General features: G+C 46.3%; 1 protein-coding gene across 2 annotated transcripts in view; it reads right to left on the reverse strand.

The window, feature by feature from the left end:
* LOC102532976 (kalirin RhoGEF kinase) overlaps nt 1-19,647 on the reverse strand; it is a 443,405-nt gene that overhangs the window by 227,115 nt on the left and 196,643 nt on the right. For both annotated transcript variants that reach the window (XM_072963937.1, XM_072963936.1), the window contains exons 4-5: nt 8,122-8,314; nt 4,445-4,957 (exon numbers count right to left, since the gene is read on the reverse strand). In XM_072963937.1, the coding sequence (XP_072820038.1) occupies nt 4,445-4,957; nt 8,122-8,314 (706 nt within the window). The remainder of the gene's footprint in view (nt 1-4,444; nt 4,958-8,121; nt 8,315-19,647) is intronic.

Here is a 19,647-nt window from a genome sequence, read left to right on the forward strand (position 1 = left end):
TCATTCCTGAGCTGCAGTGCCCCCATCTCTGAGAACTCCCTAATCGCAGAGGCTGGGCCTAGGTTGGTGGGGTGCACACAGCAGACATAAGTAATATAAAACAGGACGTGATGACAACTTGCTGCTCCAAGACAGAACTTCTGGCTCAGTCATCTTTATCCAACTGCCTTGTTCTGGGCGCATGACAGCTGCTCAACAGCAGTTTATTAAATGAACGCGTGGCCTGCTTTATGGATTATTTCTGGAAAAGAGTCCCTCCTCCCAAAATGTTTAATTGGGAGAGAGAGTGGCTCCTTCCCCACCACCACCAAGACTGGGAGTGCATGGGGTCATCCTAGAGGTCGGGGAAGGTGGTGAGGGGTGGCTTCACTTCCCAAGGCCAGCTGGTGAACGGGGAGTACCACCCATTATTCAAGGCCTGGGAAAGAAGCTGTCATCCACAGGGCCAGAGGGGAGACTTCTGAGCCCACTTCTTTATAAAATACAAAAATAGACGCTGGGTGATCACCCGACTCCTCCAATTGCCAAGAGCTTCCCAGATCTGGAATTAGAGGCCTCCGACAAGCCTCCCACCAGAAGGAGGCTAAGACATGGCTCATGCAGGAACTATTTCCTCAGGCCCTTGTTTAGATGTGGATCTGCACACACGACTCTTACCGAAACCGCCACCCTCCTCACCCCCTTTCCAAAACACCAAATAAGTCAAGGGCTGAGGCACGCTGTTCTGCACAGATATTTTAAATTAATCTTAAAAGGACTGTTTTACTCCCCTGCCCCTCACCCAGCACATTTCTGTGGCAGATGGGTCAGGTCTGAGTGGCATTTTCAGCACTGACTCAAAATCGAAATATTCCTGGGCTGCCCTCCTCCTGTTGTGCTTTCACTCCCGGCTGTGTTTTTGATAGTCTCTCCTCCTCCTCCAACACACACACACACACACACACACACACTCTTCTTTTTAGATATGAGCACAGATCCTAACTTAGAGTCTGTGCACAGAATTCAGGGATGCTGTATTTGGATGGGAAAAAATGCCTTTATTTTCACTAACCTCTAACTAAAATACAGCTTTCTCTTCACTTATGAACACAGTCAACAAACTTCATTAATGTTAACCAATACTTTGGCCTCTGACATCAATAGAAACTCACACATTTTCAAAGCACACCTGGGTTGTTGCCTTGAAATATCATGGTCATGACTACTTCAAAATTACAGTAGTTACATGACTTAAAGTCCATCTTGTTATTTAACATGTTCCTAAAGAGGTACATATGTTGCTATATTTTGAAAATTTATTAACTGTATTTCAATAATTATTTTCCAAGCCCATATATTTTTTGTATGTTTATAAATATTATTTTGGGAAGCTGTCCATAGGCTTCACCAGACTAAATGGGTCCAGAGCACAGAAAGGTTATGAGCCCCTGCTGTTGACTAAGCATTAGAAGGTGGGATTTGAGAGTTTTCCCTGGAGTCATCATGGGCCTGGGGACCCAGGCTAACAGGCAGTGGCCAGTGGTGGCATGAGTTGGATCCTAGCAGCAGAGGGACAGCAGGGCTATTGGGTAGGAGCTTGGGTGGGCTTTGGTGACAGACAAAATATTAGCTCTGTCCAGCCAGCAGTGTGATTGGTCAAGCCACTTCATCCTTCTGAGCTTCCATTTCCTCAACTATAGAATAGGAATAAAAATATACAATACAATTCTGCAGCCACAATTGAGAAGATATATGTCTGACAGAGATTATGGCTTGGTGGACTAGCACTTGGCTGACTCTAGAAGGTCAGCCTTCCCTGCCTGGACTCTGCTGGGACTAAGGTGTGTTACACTGTTTTGTTTTGGAGATGGGCACTGTCTGTGCCCTCTGCAGGCTTCCCTTATTCTTCAGCTTCAGGGATGCAGTGAAGTGTCTCAAAGACTAAACACATCTAGGCAGACCTAAGTCTCCTGCCACCCCTTCTGTCCTGGCTCACTGAAACTGGCACGCAGGCCAGGCCGCAAAGCAGATCCCCTGCTGCCCCAAAGCAGAATAGCCTCAAGTCAAAAGGAGATGTTCCAGACCTTTCCAACATTGGTCACAGGAATCAAAGCCTCTAACTTTACAGAGCAGCTGGCTCCTGACCCGGTGTCTCCCTTCACTTGGATATAATAAATAAGGCTTCTGTGGTCCAAGTGCCCACAACCCCAAATCCAGGCCAGGCCAGGTCAGACCCAGGCTGCCTGGCAACTGGGCAAAGAGCCCTCAAGAAGGCCAGTGGAAACCTTGCAACTCCTAAGGTTGTGCAAAAAAACTTCTTTACTTGTCTCTTTCAAATGCTGGCTTAAATGATGTTCAATAGTTCTGTTGTAGAAAGGGGCTATGCACTCTTTTAAAATTATACATATTGATTTTCAACAGATTACAAATTATAAATGATTAGAAAGCACAGAAAATTTATATAGAGAGATTAAAATCAACCAAAAGCCTGGCCCCTAGAAATCAAAACCATTAACACTGTGGTGAATTTTCTTCCAGTTATGCCTACGTTGGCACACTTAATGTAAAGGGGATCATAATTATATAGTTTTATATCCTGATTTCATCACTTAAACAGCTAGAGACATTTTCAATATGGGCTCTTGAAAGACACAAAACCATTAAATCAGACACCGTCTATAAAACTCACAGGATACCATGAGATGTCATGGTATTCCTACAAATAGTATTGTGCATTCAAATACAAGTTATTCCCAGAAAACTGTTAGGAGAGCCCATTTCACTCTTCCAGAAGTGCAATAACAGTAAACTCCCTTCTTTAGCTTGGAGAGAAACTAGAGAAGATACTTCTGCATCCTCAGCAAAGAGGCACTGTATGGTATTTTCCTTTTTCAGTTTCTCATATCCCCCCTGATACGGGGAAATCTTTAAAAACTCACTGCAGGAAAAATGGTGTCTTGCTTGAGAAAGTGCACAGCAGCTGAGAAAAAACCTCCAGAAAGAAGTGGTGTGGCAGGAAGAGCCCTGGACTTCAAATAGAAGAGAGCTGGATTGCTAGGTCAAGTCTGCCATTGAAGCCCCCAAAATCAAAGAGCACTGGTTTCGCCACATCAGCAGAGACACCACCACCCACCTCAAAAGACCAAAGGGCTGTGTAGATTAAATGAGACTCTGTACGTAAAAGTGCTTCGTCAACAGTCAAGTGCACTGTGGGACAATAATCGCTAAGTCATGTTGTTGTGGCTGGTCACAGTGTTGTGACTTCTATTGCTCAGCCAGCCCTGAGAGGGGCAGTGTCCAACAGTGTAAAAGCATGGGCTCTGCAGTCACGCTGCACTTCCTAGATGGGCCAAGTTAATTAGCCTCTCAGTTTCTTCATCTGTAAAATGGAATAATCATAATCCACCCACCTCACAGGACTCTTGAGAGATTAAAATGAGTTAATCTACACATGGTACATGGAGAACAGTACCTGGCACATAATAAACCCTACACAATCTCCAAGTCCAGTTATCTGTCGATGAACATTTAGGTTGCTTCTATGTTTAGGTTACTGTAAATAGTGCTGCTATGAATATTGGGGCACTCTGTTTTTCGAATTAGAGTTTTCTCCAGATATTTGCCCAGGAGTGGAACTGCTGGATCATAGGGTAAGTCTATTTTTAGTTTTTTAAGGAATCTCCATACTATTTTCCATAATGGCTGCAGCAAACAACATTCCCACCAACAGTGTAGGAGGGTTCCCTTTTCTCCACACCCCTCCAGCATTTATTGTTTGTGGACTTTTTAACGATGGCCATTCTGATAGATGTGAGGTGACATTTCTCAAATAGTTAGCAATATTACCATATTAAGTGAAGTAAGCCAGAAAAAGAAAGAAAAATACCATATGATGTTACTTATATGTGGAATCTTAAAAAAAAATGACACAAATGGACTTATTTACAAAACAGAAACAGACTCACAGACATAGAAAACAAACTTGTAGTTATAAGGGTGGAAGGGGCATGAAGGGATAAATCGGGAATTTGGGACGTGCAGATACTACCTACTATCTATAAAATAGATAAACAGCAAGGTCCTACTGTATAGTACAGGGAACTATATTCAACATCTTGTAATAGCCTATAATGAAAAGAACATGAAAAGGACTATATATATATATATATATATATATATATATATATATATGAATCACTATGCTGTACACCAGAAATTAACACAACATTGTGAGCCAACTATCCTTCAATTAAAAAAAAAAGTGTATACGCCAATAAACACTATACAAGGGAGCTTTAAGAAGTCAGTGATCATTGGCCAAATATAAGACTGGAGTTAATGTATACCAGTCAAAACCAGTAGGCACATTTTTAAAGGCTTTCCACAAACATACTATCATTGACCAGAAAGTTGGACTAGCAGCCTCTGTCAGTTTCCCACTCAGGTTTGGCCAATGCCCTCCTACCTTCTCGGCATCCTGCTCGAAGAGCCGCAGCTGGAAGCACTGGTCCAACTTGAGCTTGCGCACATGCCACATCTGGTGCAGGTGCTGCCGGGTGGAGTGCAGCTTGTCCAGAAGGCTGGTGATCTTGGGCACCAGGCTCTGGAAGTCGGCGCTGCCCGGGATGCAGTTGCGCCCTGAGAAGCCGTCGCTGCAGCGGATGCACTGCAGCAGCCGCTGTCCCTCCCGGTCCAGCTCCTCCACGGGGGCCTTCAGCACCTTCTTCTTGAGCTGCGTGTGCTCGTCGATGAGCCGTCGCGAGCCCTCCACGTCCACAGGGAACTCCTTTCGGGCCAGCATCTCCTGTAGATCCTCGAGGCGCGAGAGCAGGTGCACGGCACTGTTGAAGAACTCCTCCAGGGAGAGCCGCAGCTCGATCCACTCCTCGTGGTTGTAGTCCAGGGAGCCATCGAACTCCTCTGTCAGCTGGGAGGGGTCCACCAGCTTCGTGAGGCCCTCCACGGACACCATGCTCGTCTGGGATGGGCAGACACAGAGAGGGAGACTCAGTGATGTGGGGGCAAATCAGGGGAAGACCCCAGGGCAGCCATAGGTGGAAGAGAGAAAGTCAAGGGGAAAGGCCAAGCTAAGTCTACATATAAAGACCACAGCCTGCCTGGGAAAGAGTGAGTGGGAGAGCATGCGGCCCCCTGGTCAGGAGCCACAATTGGCCAAGGTCAGCAGTTTCAACTGACTGGCTGACTGTTTCAAAAAGCCTCTCCACCTGCCCTCCATTTGCCACTCAGGGGAAGACTGCTTTTATGTCCCTGCTGTCCTCATCTTCCTCCTCCTCACCTCCAAGTCTAGCACAACAGGGCTTGAGACGCTACAAGCAGGAGACACAGGAAGAATAGACCGAGTGCCTGGGGGTCTAGTTCTCAACAGCTTTAAAACCGAAGGTGTCAACACAGTTGGATTCATGTGCGTCAGTCCTTGGGCTGCGCGGGTCTCAGAGTGGATCTTCCTGCCTCAGGCTGGGCAGGCCTTGCCCTGCCCTGAGACTCTCCCCATGAGCAGATGTCCTCTGGTGCGAGACTGGGAAACAGACAGGGCTGGGGGCAGGGAATCTGGGCCCTCAGCTTTCCCTGAGCCCCCTACAAGCTCTTGGAGAGCAGAGTGGAGAATGTCTGTCTACAGGGCACAGAGCAACAAAAGACAGCACAGGCAACCATCCCAATTTACCAAGAAACATCTTTTCCTTCCTATAGGATATGCCAGTTCTCTCCCCTGGAGAAGGAGAGGCTACTAGAGAAATATCGGGTCCCAGGGTCCAGCCCTACAGTTACACGTCATGTGAACTGAGTGAGCTATTTAAGTTCTCAGAGCCTCAGTCTCCTCCTCTGTGTAATGGAGAGAGTAATGCTTTTCTCCTAGGGCTGTGCTGGAATTAAATGTGACAGTGTGTAAAGCACCTGGGGCCCTGGCATGGAGCACGTGCTCAGTCTCTGTTAGCGCTCATCGGGATGCTCTGAAGGCTGCATCCTTCCTGGAACCCTTAAAAGCAGTTTGTCTCCCTCTGTCTTGCTGATGCCTGAGCAACTCCTCCTTGTCTCCCTTTCCCCTCCATCTTATTCCAAAGACACAGGAAGGAGCTGCCTGTGTTTGGAACAAGGGTTCTCAAACTGGACTACTCATCAGGCTTCCTGGGGGAGCTTACAAAAACACTGGTGCTCCAGCCCTGCTACAGCTTGGGCATGGTAGTTTTAAAAAGCTCCAAAATGTGCAGCCATTGACACAAACCTCTGCTAATCTACATCTCTGCTAGTCAAACTGCTGCCCTCAAGCCAGCAGCACTGGCACCACCTGGGAGCTTGTTAGAAATGCAGAATCTCAGGTCCCAGCTACACCTACTGGGTCAGGATCTGCATTTAACAAGATCCCCAGGGAACTCTATGCATTAAACTCTGAGCACTGTTCTAGGGCCCCTTCTCCTTTCAATTCAGCTCAAAGTTCACCACCTCCAGGAAGTCTCCCGTGATTCTGTTCACCAATTATTAAGTATCTGCTCTTGAATAAGCCTAGACTCTCATCTCTGTAGCACTAACTGCCTCTGTCTGCACTAAGGACTTCATCTGTTACTTGTAAAACACTACTTTATAAATACTCTTCCAAGTTAGAAGCCCAGCTAAACCTCCTGTTCTTCTTGCTTGGGAGGCAGAGACAAGCTTGCTCAGCTTACGGTGAAGGGGTGCAGGGAGATGGGAAGTACTGAGCAGCTACGCTGAAGCCAGTTTCTGGATTTGCTGGAAAGACTGTTTCCAGTCACTTCAGCTAATAAATTTATAGGCCTGTTGTCACTGCTTCTGTATAAACAAACCAAAAATATACAAAGCATTTACTTCCCTACAGGATTCCTAGAGTTGGGAAGGGGTACTGGGAGAGCATGAGAGTTAACTCTTTCTATAGCAAGTCAAATTTCTGGTGTTAATTACACAGAGGACTGCTGTGGTCAGGAGGTGGTTAGGGTGTTGAGCTCAAATCACAACCTATAGGAGCCACCACCACTCACACAGACACTCCCGGCCCCCGGGGACAAGCATCTGGAATGGGACGTTGACACAAGATGAAGAGCAGCTCTGCCTTTCTAATGTGCACACGTGCACACGAGGTCCGTCCCCTCGGAGATGAGGCGAGAATTCCGAGAAAGGGGAACAGCTCGAATTTGGCTGGAACAAAGGTTCCTAAAGCATTGATTTAATCTGATGTGTTGTCTTTAAAAACTCTCAGGGGACACATATAGCCTCTAGAAAAATCTAGTTAAAAAACAACATGTTTTCTGAGTGTAAAAGGAATACAAATTCTCAAAACAGAGAAATATGAAGAAAACAAAAATCACCCATAATCCAGCCACCTCAGACAAAGCACTGTTAACATTTTCATGTATTTATCAGCCTTCTTTTCCATACACTATACACTTAGGAACAAATTTTAGATTATATTGTTGATACTGTTTTACAACCTACCTTTTTTAAAACAATAATCATGTTTGTTTTTCAGTGACATGTGGTCATTGAATGGTCATTGACACATGGTGTCATTGAAAAATGAGCATGATTATTGTTTTTAAAAAGGTAGGGGTTATAAAATCATATTTATATGATTATATGACTTCATATGACTTTTAATGGGTTCATAGTATTTGCGTATTAATGTCACCAAAATTAATGGATACTTAGGATACAAATTACACATATGTGTATATATGTCTATATGTAAATATGTGTAGACATATGTGTGTCTATTATTGCAAAAAACACTGTGATGGACATCTTTGTAGACATTTGCTGTAATTATAATTAGCTCTTCAGCTTTTTGTTTTGTTTAATTTTTATACTAAAAAGTTTCCTAGAAGGAGGACCACTAGATCAGAGGCTATAAACTCTTTTTAAGGCACTTGACCCAAATTATCAAGTCTTCTCTGAAAACAATTGCTCTGATTTACATTCACCAATAGTAACAGGATTGCCTTGGGACAATCTCCTTCTGAGACTCTCACTGGCAAGGCCACAGTGGCCAAGGAATACTGAAACATCAGACCCTGACAGCTGTGGCCGGTGGTGCAGATGGAGAAGCGCAGGAGAGAAGCGGCAGTGGGGCAGAAGGGGAGCAGGGAGGGGAGCTGAGAGAGGAGGTGGGCTCACCTCAAAGATGAACTTGGAGCTGCCAAAGTTGGTCTTCTGCTTCTGCCAGAAGTTGTCGGGCTTGATGATGAGGGCCACATGGATCTCGGCTGGAAAGGCTTCCTGCAGCGTCTTGAGGAGGGGCTTGATGAGGTCCCACTTGGAGCCCCGCATGTCGATGATGACGGTGAAGCCACGTTTGCACACGTCCTCACTGTGGGGAGGTCAGAGGTCAGGCACCGCCACGGGGCAGCTGAGACTGTGGAGCGTGCAGTCACAAAGCGTCTGGAAACCTGCATTCCTTCTAAACTGGACCAGCCTCCCAACTTCACACCAGGTCCCCTGGCTGCCTTCCAATCTGATTTGGAATGTACTGCCTCAGAAAACCTTTCTAGATGAACCCCATCTGACCACGGGCATCTGCCTTCTCCCAGCACTTAGCAAATAACTCAGCATTCCCTGCAGTCAATGTACTTGTTGAGACATTTACTGCTGTGGTATTCATTATTGTGTTTGATTTTCTTGTCATTCTTGTTTCCCTCTTTTGTTCCTAGGATGAATCCTGTTTTTCTCCATTTGAATGCAAGCTCTCTAAAGACATGGATGCTGCTGCCCTCAGATCTGAGACAGAAAGTCCTTGGCATCACTGCTGTCCTTCCCTGGGCCCACATCCATGGCGGCCACTGGAACACTTTACCACGGAACCCAACCTGGGCCAAAGACTCTTTTTCAACAAAGGGCTCTAGGCTGATTCTATCAATTAATTAGAGATGGTACACAAGGCATTGATAACATCACTGGATTTAAGATGTATTACTTATAGTTCAAAATGTACGCCAACTTTGAAAACATCAGGTTGCTGAGTCATGCTTCTTACACTTAGATGACTAAGGGTGGGACTGATTAGAACAGTGATGGGATCCAGTTGTCCCATGTACTTCCATGATAAGAGTCAGGGTATAAAGAGGCACAATCCAGGAAATTAAGAGAGGGGAAACTACTCTTGAAATTAAGGCCAGCTGAAATGACAGTGACCCATTTGAAAACCAAAAAATAATCAGACTAAGTGAATCAAGGTGTTGCTAAATAACTTACTTAGTAGCAAAGTTTATTTAAACACTTGGACTTTATAACTCCTAAGAATCAAAAGAAAAAAATGGTCAAAACAGTTATAACAGCTCAGTTATAACCTATGTGTTTATTTTATAACTCAAAATAGACTTCAGTTAATTCATATGTTTATATAAATACTGTCGTAGCATTTCCTTAGAGTGTTAGGATTAATTTCCTATTCCCCATATGGTACTCACTTAAACCAAACCACTGTGCGTGTTGCATGCCCCGCAGTCATGCACCACCACCTATCAATTGCTTGGAGCTACTGGAGGTTAAGACCACAGTGGGGGGATTTAGGCTACAAAAGGAAACAAAATCCCATTTCAGGCTTCATTCTCAAATCTCAGCCAGTGATGAGGATGTCACAGACTTTCTCCTACGACTGTATGAATATCTCAAGCATAAGGCAGCCTAGTTAGGCCTCCCAGTCACACAGCAAACTCCCCAGGCGAGGACACTCTTCCATTTCTTCTTGTTGATACAAAGGATTAGACTCTGCAAGAGGGAAGGTTGAGCCTTTTCTTTCTCCTTAAATCCTGCCTCCCAAAGGAGAGGAGTTACCTCTTCTTCTCTGACACTTACTGAGTCAGCAAGTGGCCAGCGTCTCCCATAAATAATTCCTTCTACCTTAGTGTCTGAAAGCAATGTGACTTTTTCTTAAATTACAGAATTTCTTTCCCATTGTAAGAAAATACCTGCTAATTATAGAAAAGTTAAAATATTCAAAAATCTATATAAGGTGCACAAATGGTAGGGATTTATAATACTTGGGCCTATTTCCTTCCAGTCTTTTTTGTGCATATAATTTTCATACCATATAGCATTCTACCTTTCACTCTAACGGTGTTTTCTCCTATCTAAAATTTCTTTGAAACTGTTATATTTAATGCCACACAGTCCATCTTATACCTATACCATAGCTTATTTAATCATTCTCATGATTGCTTTACAGCAGGGCACATCAGCTTATTTGACCATCAGCAATGCATGAGTGGACCCTGCCTCTTACTGTATCCTCATCACTACTGGTCACCAAATTTTTAAATCTTTGCCAATTTTCTAAGGAAAATATTGCCTTACATTTAAATTTGCATTCCCCTGATTACTCTCCATAGCTTATTGGCCCATGAGGATTTCTTCGGTGACTCACCTGACCATTTCTTTTACCTGTTTTTCTATTGGGATTTAGTGACTTTTCTCTCTGAGTTTAGTTTTGTTTAGCCTGACTCACATGTGCTGCGTCCCACTTATGCCAGGCACTGCACAGTTACTGTGGGTCTTGCTTTTCCTTAGAGAGGACTGACTTCCTTGTTTACCTGCTCCTCAGGCCCCCTCGCTGTTACCATAATTGTGCTGACCTGAGAAATCCTGGTCTCTAACAACAAAAAGTCAAGGTCGCGACCAAGAGCTGGAGTTTGACTCTCCCAACATCTGAAAGTGGTCAGTAACAGCCTACATACTGTTAATGAATGATTTCTGACAACTAAAAGAGAAATCAGGCACTAAGACTGTCTAGGATGATCTCACTAACCCAGGAGATGGGAAACAGGCCCAGAGGCTGAATGTTGAGAGATAACCTGATTGGCATCTTTCTGCGAAAACAGCCTAATCTCCCAAGGCGCTCTCTGGGTTTGGCTTGAAGCAAGAGAATACCGAGGGGAGGGCAAAGAACTTTTTACCACATGCTTATTCTGTGCTAGGAACTGGGCACTCGACACATGTTATTTCATGTTATTCTCACAATGACTTATAAACTTGGCATGGTTATCACCATACAAGAGATGATAAAACTGAGGTGCAGAATTTGCCCAAGGTCACATGATCAGTAAGTACCTAGCACAGAGTCAAAACCAGGACCACTGACTCCAAAGCCCACGCTCAGGGGATTATATCACATTACACCTCACCATGTTGCCACTACTTGTGGCGTGTTCGTGACTGGGTGTGGGGGTGAGGGTCAGTGAGGAGGGCACTTGTTTAGAGAGCTCATAGGAGATGGGGAAAATTAGGGCAGGGAATCCAAGTGTATGACCTCCATTCTACAGTCTGCCAGATCATAAAATCACAGTAACAAAAAGAGCATGGCATATTCAGAAAGTTCAAGTAATTCACTTTGGCTTAGGCAGGTGGGTAGGAGGCAGAGAGTGATGAGAGGGTGCTGTCTGAGTGCCTTAGAGAGCCCTATTCTGGGCTTGGACCTTCCTCTTACATACTCTCCCCCCAGGGAATTGGAAGACTTGCCACACAGAGTCCATGCTTCCCCCACTCCCTTTCTACACCAAGCTCCTTGTAGCTGAAACCCTAAAATCCTTAGCTCAAAGAGCCCTTAGCCTACTTCCTAGACCCATGTGGGCCTCTCTCTCCAGTCTAGTCCCCCACGGGTAAGCACCTCGGCCTATGGGGTGGCAAAGAGCTGCTGTTTGCAGAGATGCGGCTAAAATGTGGACTTGGGAGCTGGGGTGTCCACGAGCAGGCATGATGCCCCCTGCGGTGGGCGACAGAGCTGGACGGTGGGCAGAGAAAGGACGCAGCGCATAGGGCTGAAGACAGGTCTCCCTGTCCTGCCAAGTTCCAGCATGAACTCAGAGAAGCACAACAAATCTGAATTCACAATTGGCCTCTGAGGTAGCTCTGAAGATATATCTGTCAAGGTAGAAGGGTAGAACATGTTTTATTTAACAGTTTGTTAGCTGGCTAAATTAATTTTCAATATTTAGACACAGGGTATATGGGTTTCCGTTTGTACTTCTGCCCCAGGCATCTCAGTGTTAGAAGCAAGCCTTGCAGATAACAGTCAGGAGCGGAGCAGGCCTCCAATCAGGACGCGCCTTTTACCACGGCAGGAGTGCTGCATTGATCCTAAGGGCAATCAGGAACCACTAAAGGGTGCCATTTAGGGAAGAACACGGGCAGGTGATTTGGAGAGATTACCCTGCTGCTGTGCAGAGAGAGAATAAATTGGGGTCAGCCAGACAGAGAAGCAAGAGCAGAAGCAGAGAAATCACCTTCTTTGGATCTTTGCTAAGATGCCTCCCAAGTGAAGTCTTCCTCATCAAGCCTGCAGCTGTCACCTAGAACTCCCTCCCTCCCTTCCCCGAATGATTCGTCTCCTGACCACTTATTACTATTTGGATCATACGTTTAGCGTATTCATTTATTGACCATTTTCCATCACAGGAAAGTAACCTTAATGAGGGCAGGGATGCTTGTATGGACTTCACTGCTGGATTCCCAGCACCTACAGTGCCGGGTGCGGGCTAAGCCTCGATACACCAAGGAAGGAGAGGAGGCAGTTAAGGGTATGGAATCCAGAACCAGCCTTCCTTGGTCTGAATCCTGGCTCCATCATCTACCTACTGAGGAACCGTAGGCAAGTTACTTTTCACCTCTACGCCTCAATTCTTTCACTATGTGAATAATAGTAACTACATTCCAGGGTTATTTTAAAGGTTAAGTTTGTTAATACACATAAAGCACTTACAACGGTGCCGGATGCGTAATCTGTACTGTGTGAGTCTTAGCCACTGTAGGGGGCGCTGCTGGCGTCCCTTGCAGGGCCCCTGTATTGACCACTGGGCCCAGTCCCCAGTTCCATAAGTGCTGCAGCAATCAGCTTACGCCTGAGATCATCTCTGGAGACTAGCCCGTGGCAGATGGGTGCACTTCTCCAGAAGACGCTTGGGCAGCTATACCCCTACCCAGGGGTGCCAAAGCTCAGACACTCTACCTCAAGGTGGATTAACTCTGAAGTGTGACTTGTGCTCCAGATCCTTCTCATTCCCCGAGTCAGCCTCCAGCAAGACTTTATCTGAGACCACATCCTTGCTCGGTTCTACCCCATCCTACTCAGCTTCTCTAACTCCCTTCCACGTTTTCCATACAGAAAATGCCCTTCATGAATCATTTGTACCTGAATCCCTGTCTCAAGACACACAGCCACAGTCATACATACATAAATTTCACATATATTTGAAATTCTGAAGGTAATTTGAAATACGGCTTGGAGATTAAAAGAGAAATTTGGGCTGCAAATTCTGACTTGGGAATCATCATGCTTGGCACATAGTAGGTGTGTTCAATAGCACTTTCTGAATGAATAAATGCATGAATGGTGGCAGCAGATATGCACAGAAGTGGATGAGATCGCCCAATGAGAACAAGTACGATGAAAAGAACAGTCTTCTCAGTCCGGGACAGAACTGATGGGAATATCAATTTTAAGAGATGGGAGAAGAAAGTAGATGAGCCTGAGGAACAAACGTAGAGAGGTTAGATAGAACCAGGAGAGGAGTGAAGTCAAAGAAATCAGGGAGGAGAGAATTTCAAGGAGGAACTACAGTGTCAAATGCTGCAGAGAGGTCATTAACTTAGGTCAAAACTATTGCATTTAGCAGCTAAGAGGCCTTGGTCCCACTGGTCAGGGCAGTGTCAGTGGGGACTGGGGTAGGAATTGGGTGGAGCAGGGAGTCTTCCTAGTTGGTCTCTGAGATGATTGGAGGATGTGTCAAAATCATCACAGGTGGCATTTGGTGCACCCCCTCCCCTGGCCCTGTCTCCCTGACTGCAAAACAAGAAGGGTCTGCACACTGCTCTTTGGCTACCCGGAGCCTCACAGAGGTTCCCCAGCCCACCTCTTCTCCGAGCCTCCAGACCCCCAGACCTCTCTCCCTCTCACTCCATGTGCTCAGATGGGGAGCAGCCACAGGAAACCAATTTACACCAGACTATAACAGGCAGCTGTCCTTTTCCCTTTAGGTTTTTTATCTTTGAAATGGTATTTCTTAACCCAAATTCAATTTTCAGGGGCAGAATTTGCATGGTGTATGGTGAGGATGGGAACATAGAAAGGTGAAGTTTGAAGCAGCAGGCCTTCAAATCCACTAAAGAAGGGAGAGGAGAGTGAGCAACCCTTGCCCTCTCCCAAGCTCCCTGCTGTAGAGGGAGAACGCAGCCACTGCCCCACCCGTTTCCAGATGGGGGCTTGAGACCTGGACCCCTTTAGCCAGCTTCTTACCCTTTGTGATAAATTAGAGTCCCTTCCAACTGAGCTGTGAACTGATTCATAGACGCTCTGGAGCTCTCGGGCCCAGGACGTAAGTGTATACTGAGCGGCCAGATGACTGATCAGATAGTTCTACAGCATTTACTCTTTTGTGCATTACATGTCATGGGGGGGGGGGTCACTCAGCAAGCCCATGCTGCCTCAAAACAGCATTTGCACCTCTTTATGATGATGCTTCTCAGACTTCACTGACTTTCATTATCACCTAGGACACTTGTTTTAGAATCATGATTTGGGGGGCAGCTTTTAGATATTCTGATAAAAATCAGCCCGGGATGAGGCCCAGGAGTCTCCCCAGGTGATCTACGATAACACGTTGACTCTCTTAGGTATGGTTTGTGAGAGTTCAGTGAAACGCACTTTGTCTAAATCAGATGAGGACAGGCATTAATAAACAGTAGGTAACACACAACTATACACTCAGAACAACGTTTGCAAGGTGAACCAACAGCTATGCTATACAAAAGTCGGTCAAAAATGTTAGCGGGTTTCTCTCTCCATAGCCTCATGCTCCCTCGAGTGGCGTCATTTATTGTAAGCCCTGGCTTGGGAGGAGTTCTGTCCTTGCAGTGCATTTCTCTGTTTCTTTTTGCAAAGACCAAGCTCCTCCTCTGCTGGCCTAGGGAGACTCTCCCTTAAGGGCCTGGCTGCTGCCCTCCCCAGTGTAGCTGTCTGTGCTTAACCAGATGCCCACTGGAGAGCTGCCTTCCTCGGCCTCCCTCCGTACTTCTAAACTGCCATGAAATCACTAATGGAGTTCCTGCTTCTTGTCTTAAACCTGACCTGGTAGCCTTATTTAAACTTCTGGGCAAGTTCTGGGTGTCTCTCTGGGTCCTGGTGGGTCCTGCTCACATCTGATGCCCCAGAGTCATCCTCCGACCCACAGGGCTATGAACTCTATGACAATGGTCCCTGGTCTGATTGGTCAGGTGCAGAAGGCCTCCGTGGTGGGTGGTGAGGAACCAGTGAATCAGCATGTCACTCCTGGCCCTCTGCTCTCCTGGTGGGACCCCATGCTAACAGAGATTACAGTTTAGCAGCCCACCATTGAACCCAGGCCCCCAAAGTGTTTTATTAGGCACAGTTGTTACTACTGTTTATAATGCTTTCAAGTACCTTCAGGGGAAGCTTAAACTCTTCATCCTTTAAACCACTCTCAGTTCATTCCCACACTCATGTGACCTGTCTGCTCTTTGGCCTGTGGATCTGCCTCTTTTGTCACATGAGAAGACTCAAAGACCTTAGCTTGGGGAGCAGGGGGTAAGGTACCAGTGTCTCAAGCCAAGGCTTGCTCTGGGATCTGGACAGCAGGGCAGCATGCCTACAGATGACAACCCCAGGCCAGGGTGTGGCCTCAAGGAGCCAAGTGCCACTTCCTCCCAATCCCTGCTCCCTCAGCTCCTCCCCAGGTCCCTGGCTCACTGAAGCCCAGACCACCCCTCTGGATTCCATCCTGGCCATATCAGTGAACCACTCGCATTACCATCTGGCTAAGGGGTCAGATTCAAATGCCACCTTCTCCCTGGGGTCTTTCCCGATCTTCCCTCCTCAGTCAAACAACATTTTATACACACTTCTATTAACTTCTTTATTAGTTTCAGTTTTGTGTTAGACTTTAGCCTCTCATCCCCCTATGCCATTGTGCTTGCCCACCCCAAACCCATCTTTGCCTAGACAATGTCTACTCATATTTCAATGCTCAACTCACATGCCTCTTCCTCCAGGAAGTCCTCTCTTACTGTTAGACCCCTCCCCATCCCACTCCATCCCCTCTGGGATAAGCGCTCTTCCCATGCATTGTCATAACCGTATGCTTACTCTACATGACAGAGGTCATATGTGGGGTAACTACAGCCAGGCTCTGATCAACTTCTGTATCCCTTACAGAGATTTATATGGCTTCAAAATGGGAACCTAGTTATGAAGGGGCTTCATAAATAATATGGTGTCATATAAATATACCATATTATCTATTAATTCATTAATTTATTGAATGAACAAATATTTATTGAGCACTTACTTTGTGGCTGGCCTGATGCTAGGCACTAGGGATACAGATGTGGATAAGACAGAAACATGGTTACATTCTAGGGGGAGAGATGGACACAAGATATTAGCTAGATAAATAGTATAAATGCAAACCACGCTAAGTCTTAACAACTTATCAGGTGGTCAGAATAGGCCACTGTGAGTAGCTGACATTTAAGCAGAGACCGAAACTATGAGAAGGAGCTAGTTAAGGGAACCCTGTAGAAAGAATAATGCAGGCAGAGGGAACAGTCTGTGCAAAGGCCCTGAGGTGAAGAAGAAGCTGTATGGGGGCTGACAGGAAGGAAGCAGGAGACCAGCAGTCAGATCTGGGCTCTAAATCTGGAGGAGCTCAAAACCTTAAGCTGAAGACAAATAGAAAATGAGAGCCAAACTCCTGAAACTTGGAGCAGCTGTTTTTGATAAAAATAGGACATACACACATATTAATGACAAAAGCTAATTTTATTGAGCACATGAGAATCTATGTCTGCTAAGGGTTTTATAAGCATTTTCTTATTTATTCCTCACATGAAACACACAAGCAGCTGCTATTTTTACCCTGCCCTACAGTTAAGGAAACTGAAGCCCAGAAAGGTTAAGTAACTTGCTCAAGTCACCAGAAAGAGGTAAAATCATATTTGAATCCGGTCTGTTTGATTCCTGGAGCTGTTGTGCTACTTTGCCTCAGAGAGACACTTGAACCTGAAGGAACTTAAATGCTTACTCCTGCTAATCCTTCATTTCAGAGCCAAGGGCAACAAGTTCCAGAGCAGGGAAATGACCTCCCTCACAGTTGGGTAGATGTTTTGGCCATTTGGGCGAGACATCCAGGTGCCAATCTCCCCTCTTCAGGTCTTCTATTAAGCCATGAGAACTCTGAAACTGGGAGGAAGGAAAGTCCTTCCAGATGTTAAGTAATCTGGTTCGAAGGCCCAGGGTATCCTGTGTCGAGGACCAAAGCCCCTTCCCAATGAGTGAGGACCATCTCACTCATGGTTGCACTGTGCTCTGGCAGCAGAGAGACAGCCTGACTCCGTTGCCCCAGCTCCTGTGATCCCCCCTGAGGTTCACCATGTATCTCTGAACATCTGGCAGATTCTCACTCAAAACACCTGTCAGAATAAATGTAACATTGATTCTTCCTGGTGGCAGGTGGGGGAGCAGAGACTGGCAATGAGCACCATGCCAGCAGATCAGGTGAGGGGGCAGCAAAGGATACTGCTTAGTGGGTGCTGCTGGGGGCTGTTTCATTGGTGCTAGTTGCAGGTAACAGGGTGTCAGCAGTGTGGGGTGTCAGAATCCTAGTATGGGAGCCCAAGAAGGCCCAGCACTTGGACTGTGATGGAGCAGAAGTAGCTTTCAAAGCAGACTGAGTCACTAAGTAGTCCAGGGAAAGAGACAAATTAAATACTGGGGTAGAGGGCTGGACTGGCCACTGAGGAGTAGGCAGGGGACAGGAAGGCTAAGACAGGACTTCCCTGCCACACACAGCTCTGGCCCCACAGGAGCAAGTGGGACCCACAATGCAGGATGACCTGGATGGTCAGTCCTACCACGGTGCACAGACAGCTACCACAAGTAGACAGAAACCAGCAAACAGCAGAAGGAAGAGTAGCCCCAAGACGTCACCAAATTCACACTCCCCAGGACTGTGCTGTACCCATGCCTGCCTGAAATCACTTTATGAGCTGAATTCTCCACTCAGAATTTGAGGAACAAGAAAGGCCCTTGGAGTTCCAATGAGAGAACGGTTCCCCTGGCCCATTTGTGCCCGAGTTCTCCTGCTATTCTCAGGCTGCAGAGTCCCAGATTTTGTTTCAGTCCCGCACACCTATGTGGCTTAACCTGCTTTCTGCTCCCTAGTGCTGCTGTCATAGTGGCTCTATGCTGACTGCCCCAAACCACACTACACCCACTTTCTTCAACAACCAGATATCAGCAGGTGTAAAGAAAAGTGTTAAAGACACATTAGCACCTGCTTTAAGCTTTCTCATTGGTATAATCAGAAGCAGTAAAAACACTGGAGGAGGCTGTGCCTCGTAGAGAAATGAGCCACTCTCAAGGAATGTTGTGTCTGAGTGTTCTGTCACCCAGACAGTCCTCAAGCTCTTCCTGCACAATGTGGCAGGCTCCTGAATGCCCAAATGTCTGAAAGGAGGGGAGGGGAGCTTCAAGAGGTGGCAGGGCCCCCCTGCCTCCCATGTACCTCTCTTGGCAGGCTCACAGGTAACTGTCCACCATCAGCAGGTTTCCTGTCATGATGTGATTCAGCTGCCATGAAGGCCACTTCAGGATCTATGTTAATCCATCCAGAGGTTTTGTTTCTTGTTTTTTTGTTTTGTTTTGTTTTGCTTTGCTCTGTCCATTTTTCCAGGTCATGATTATTCCAAAGAATTTGTGTCTTTTCTACCCATTTAACAACTCATCTTTTGCCTCTGCACCTCTGATCTGTGATGCCAGGACTTGGGGGGACAAAGGCCAAAGGTGATCATTTATCCTAAATTGAAGCCTCAATTCCCTCTCTGTAAAGTGAGGAGACTCTGACTAACGGGTCTGGGGTTTGGACTCAGTAGTATTCAAAAGTTCCTGGTGATTTGGCTGCACAGCCGTGGTGAGGTACTACCAGTGCTACTAGGTACCAGGTCTAGGAACTCCCCGTTGCTGATGCCCCACCCTCAACTTTACCAGAAGCAAAAGCTACTCCTGCCCAGACAGAGTCCCAGGGAGACCTCGCAACGGAGTTCAAATGAAAAAGGTTTATGTTTTCCACCTCTTTGAAATCAGCTAACTAATTCCACCCAAATGAAGCTATTTGAAAAAACAAACAAATGAAAGACTCTGACTACAACTGTGCTGGGGGCAGGGATGTGGCTGACTCTCTTTTTCATCCCTGGATAGGGTGAGGTGAAGACTCAGACCCCAAGATTACTCCCTGTATCCCGAAGTGTGGCCGCAAAGCGACAGGTCCAGTGGCCTAAAAAACACAGAAGGACCTCTGCATCCACATACTGACATGTCCTCAATGCCATCTTTTAACAAAACACTTTCTAAAAACCAAGAACCAAAAAAGCTAAGAAGCACAAACATCTGCCATCCTGCAGAGAGTCAAAGGAGCATGCCACAGGTTGGAGGGAGCTCCCAGAGAGAGTTCCAGAAATGGCCCGGGTGACAGCAGGACCAAGGCAAAAGGATGCAGCCTTCCAAAGGAATATTCCCACTGAGGCCAGCTTGGGCAGCAGCATATAAACCCTGGTGTGTGTTAATCCACCAGGTCATTACCTTACAGTCTCACGACCTCTGAAACACAATGTCCATTCACCAAAAGAGGCGACCACTTT

Source organism: Vicugna pacos, chromosome 1 (assembly GCF_048564905.1).
Source record: "Vicugna pacos chromosome 1, VicPac4, whole genome shotgun sequence".
In the NCBI taxonomy this organism is placed as follows: Eukaryota; Metazoa; Chordata; class Mammalia; order Artiodactyla; family Camelidae; genus Vicugna; species Vicugna pacos.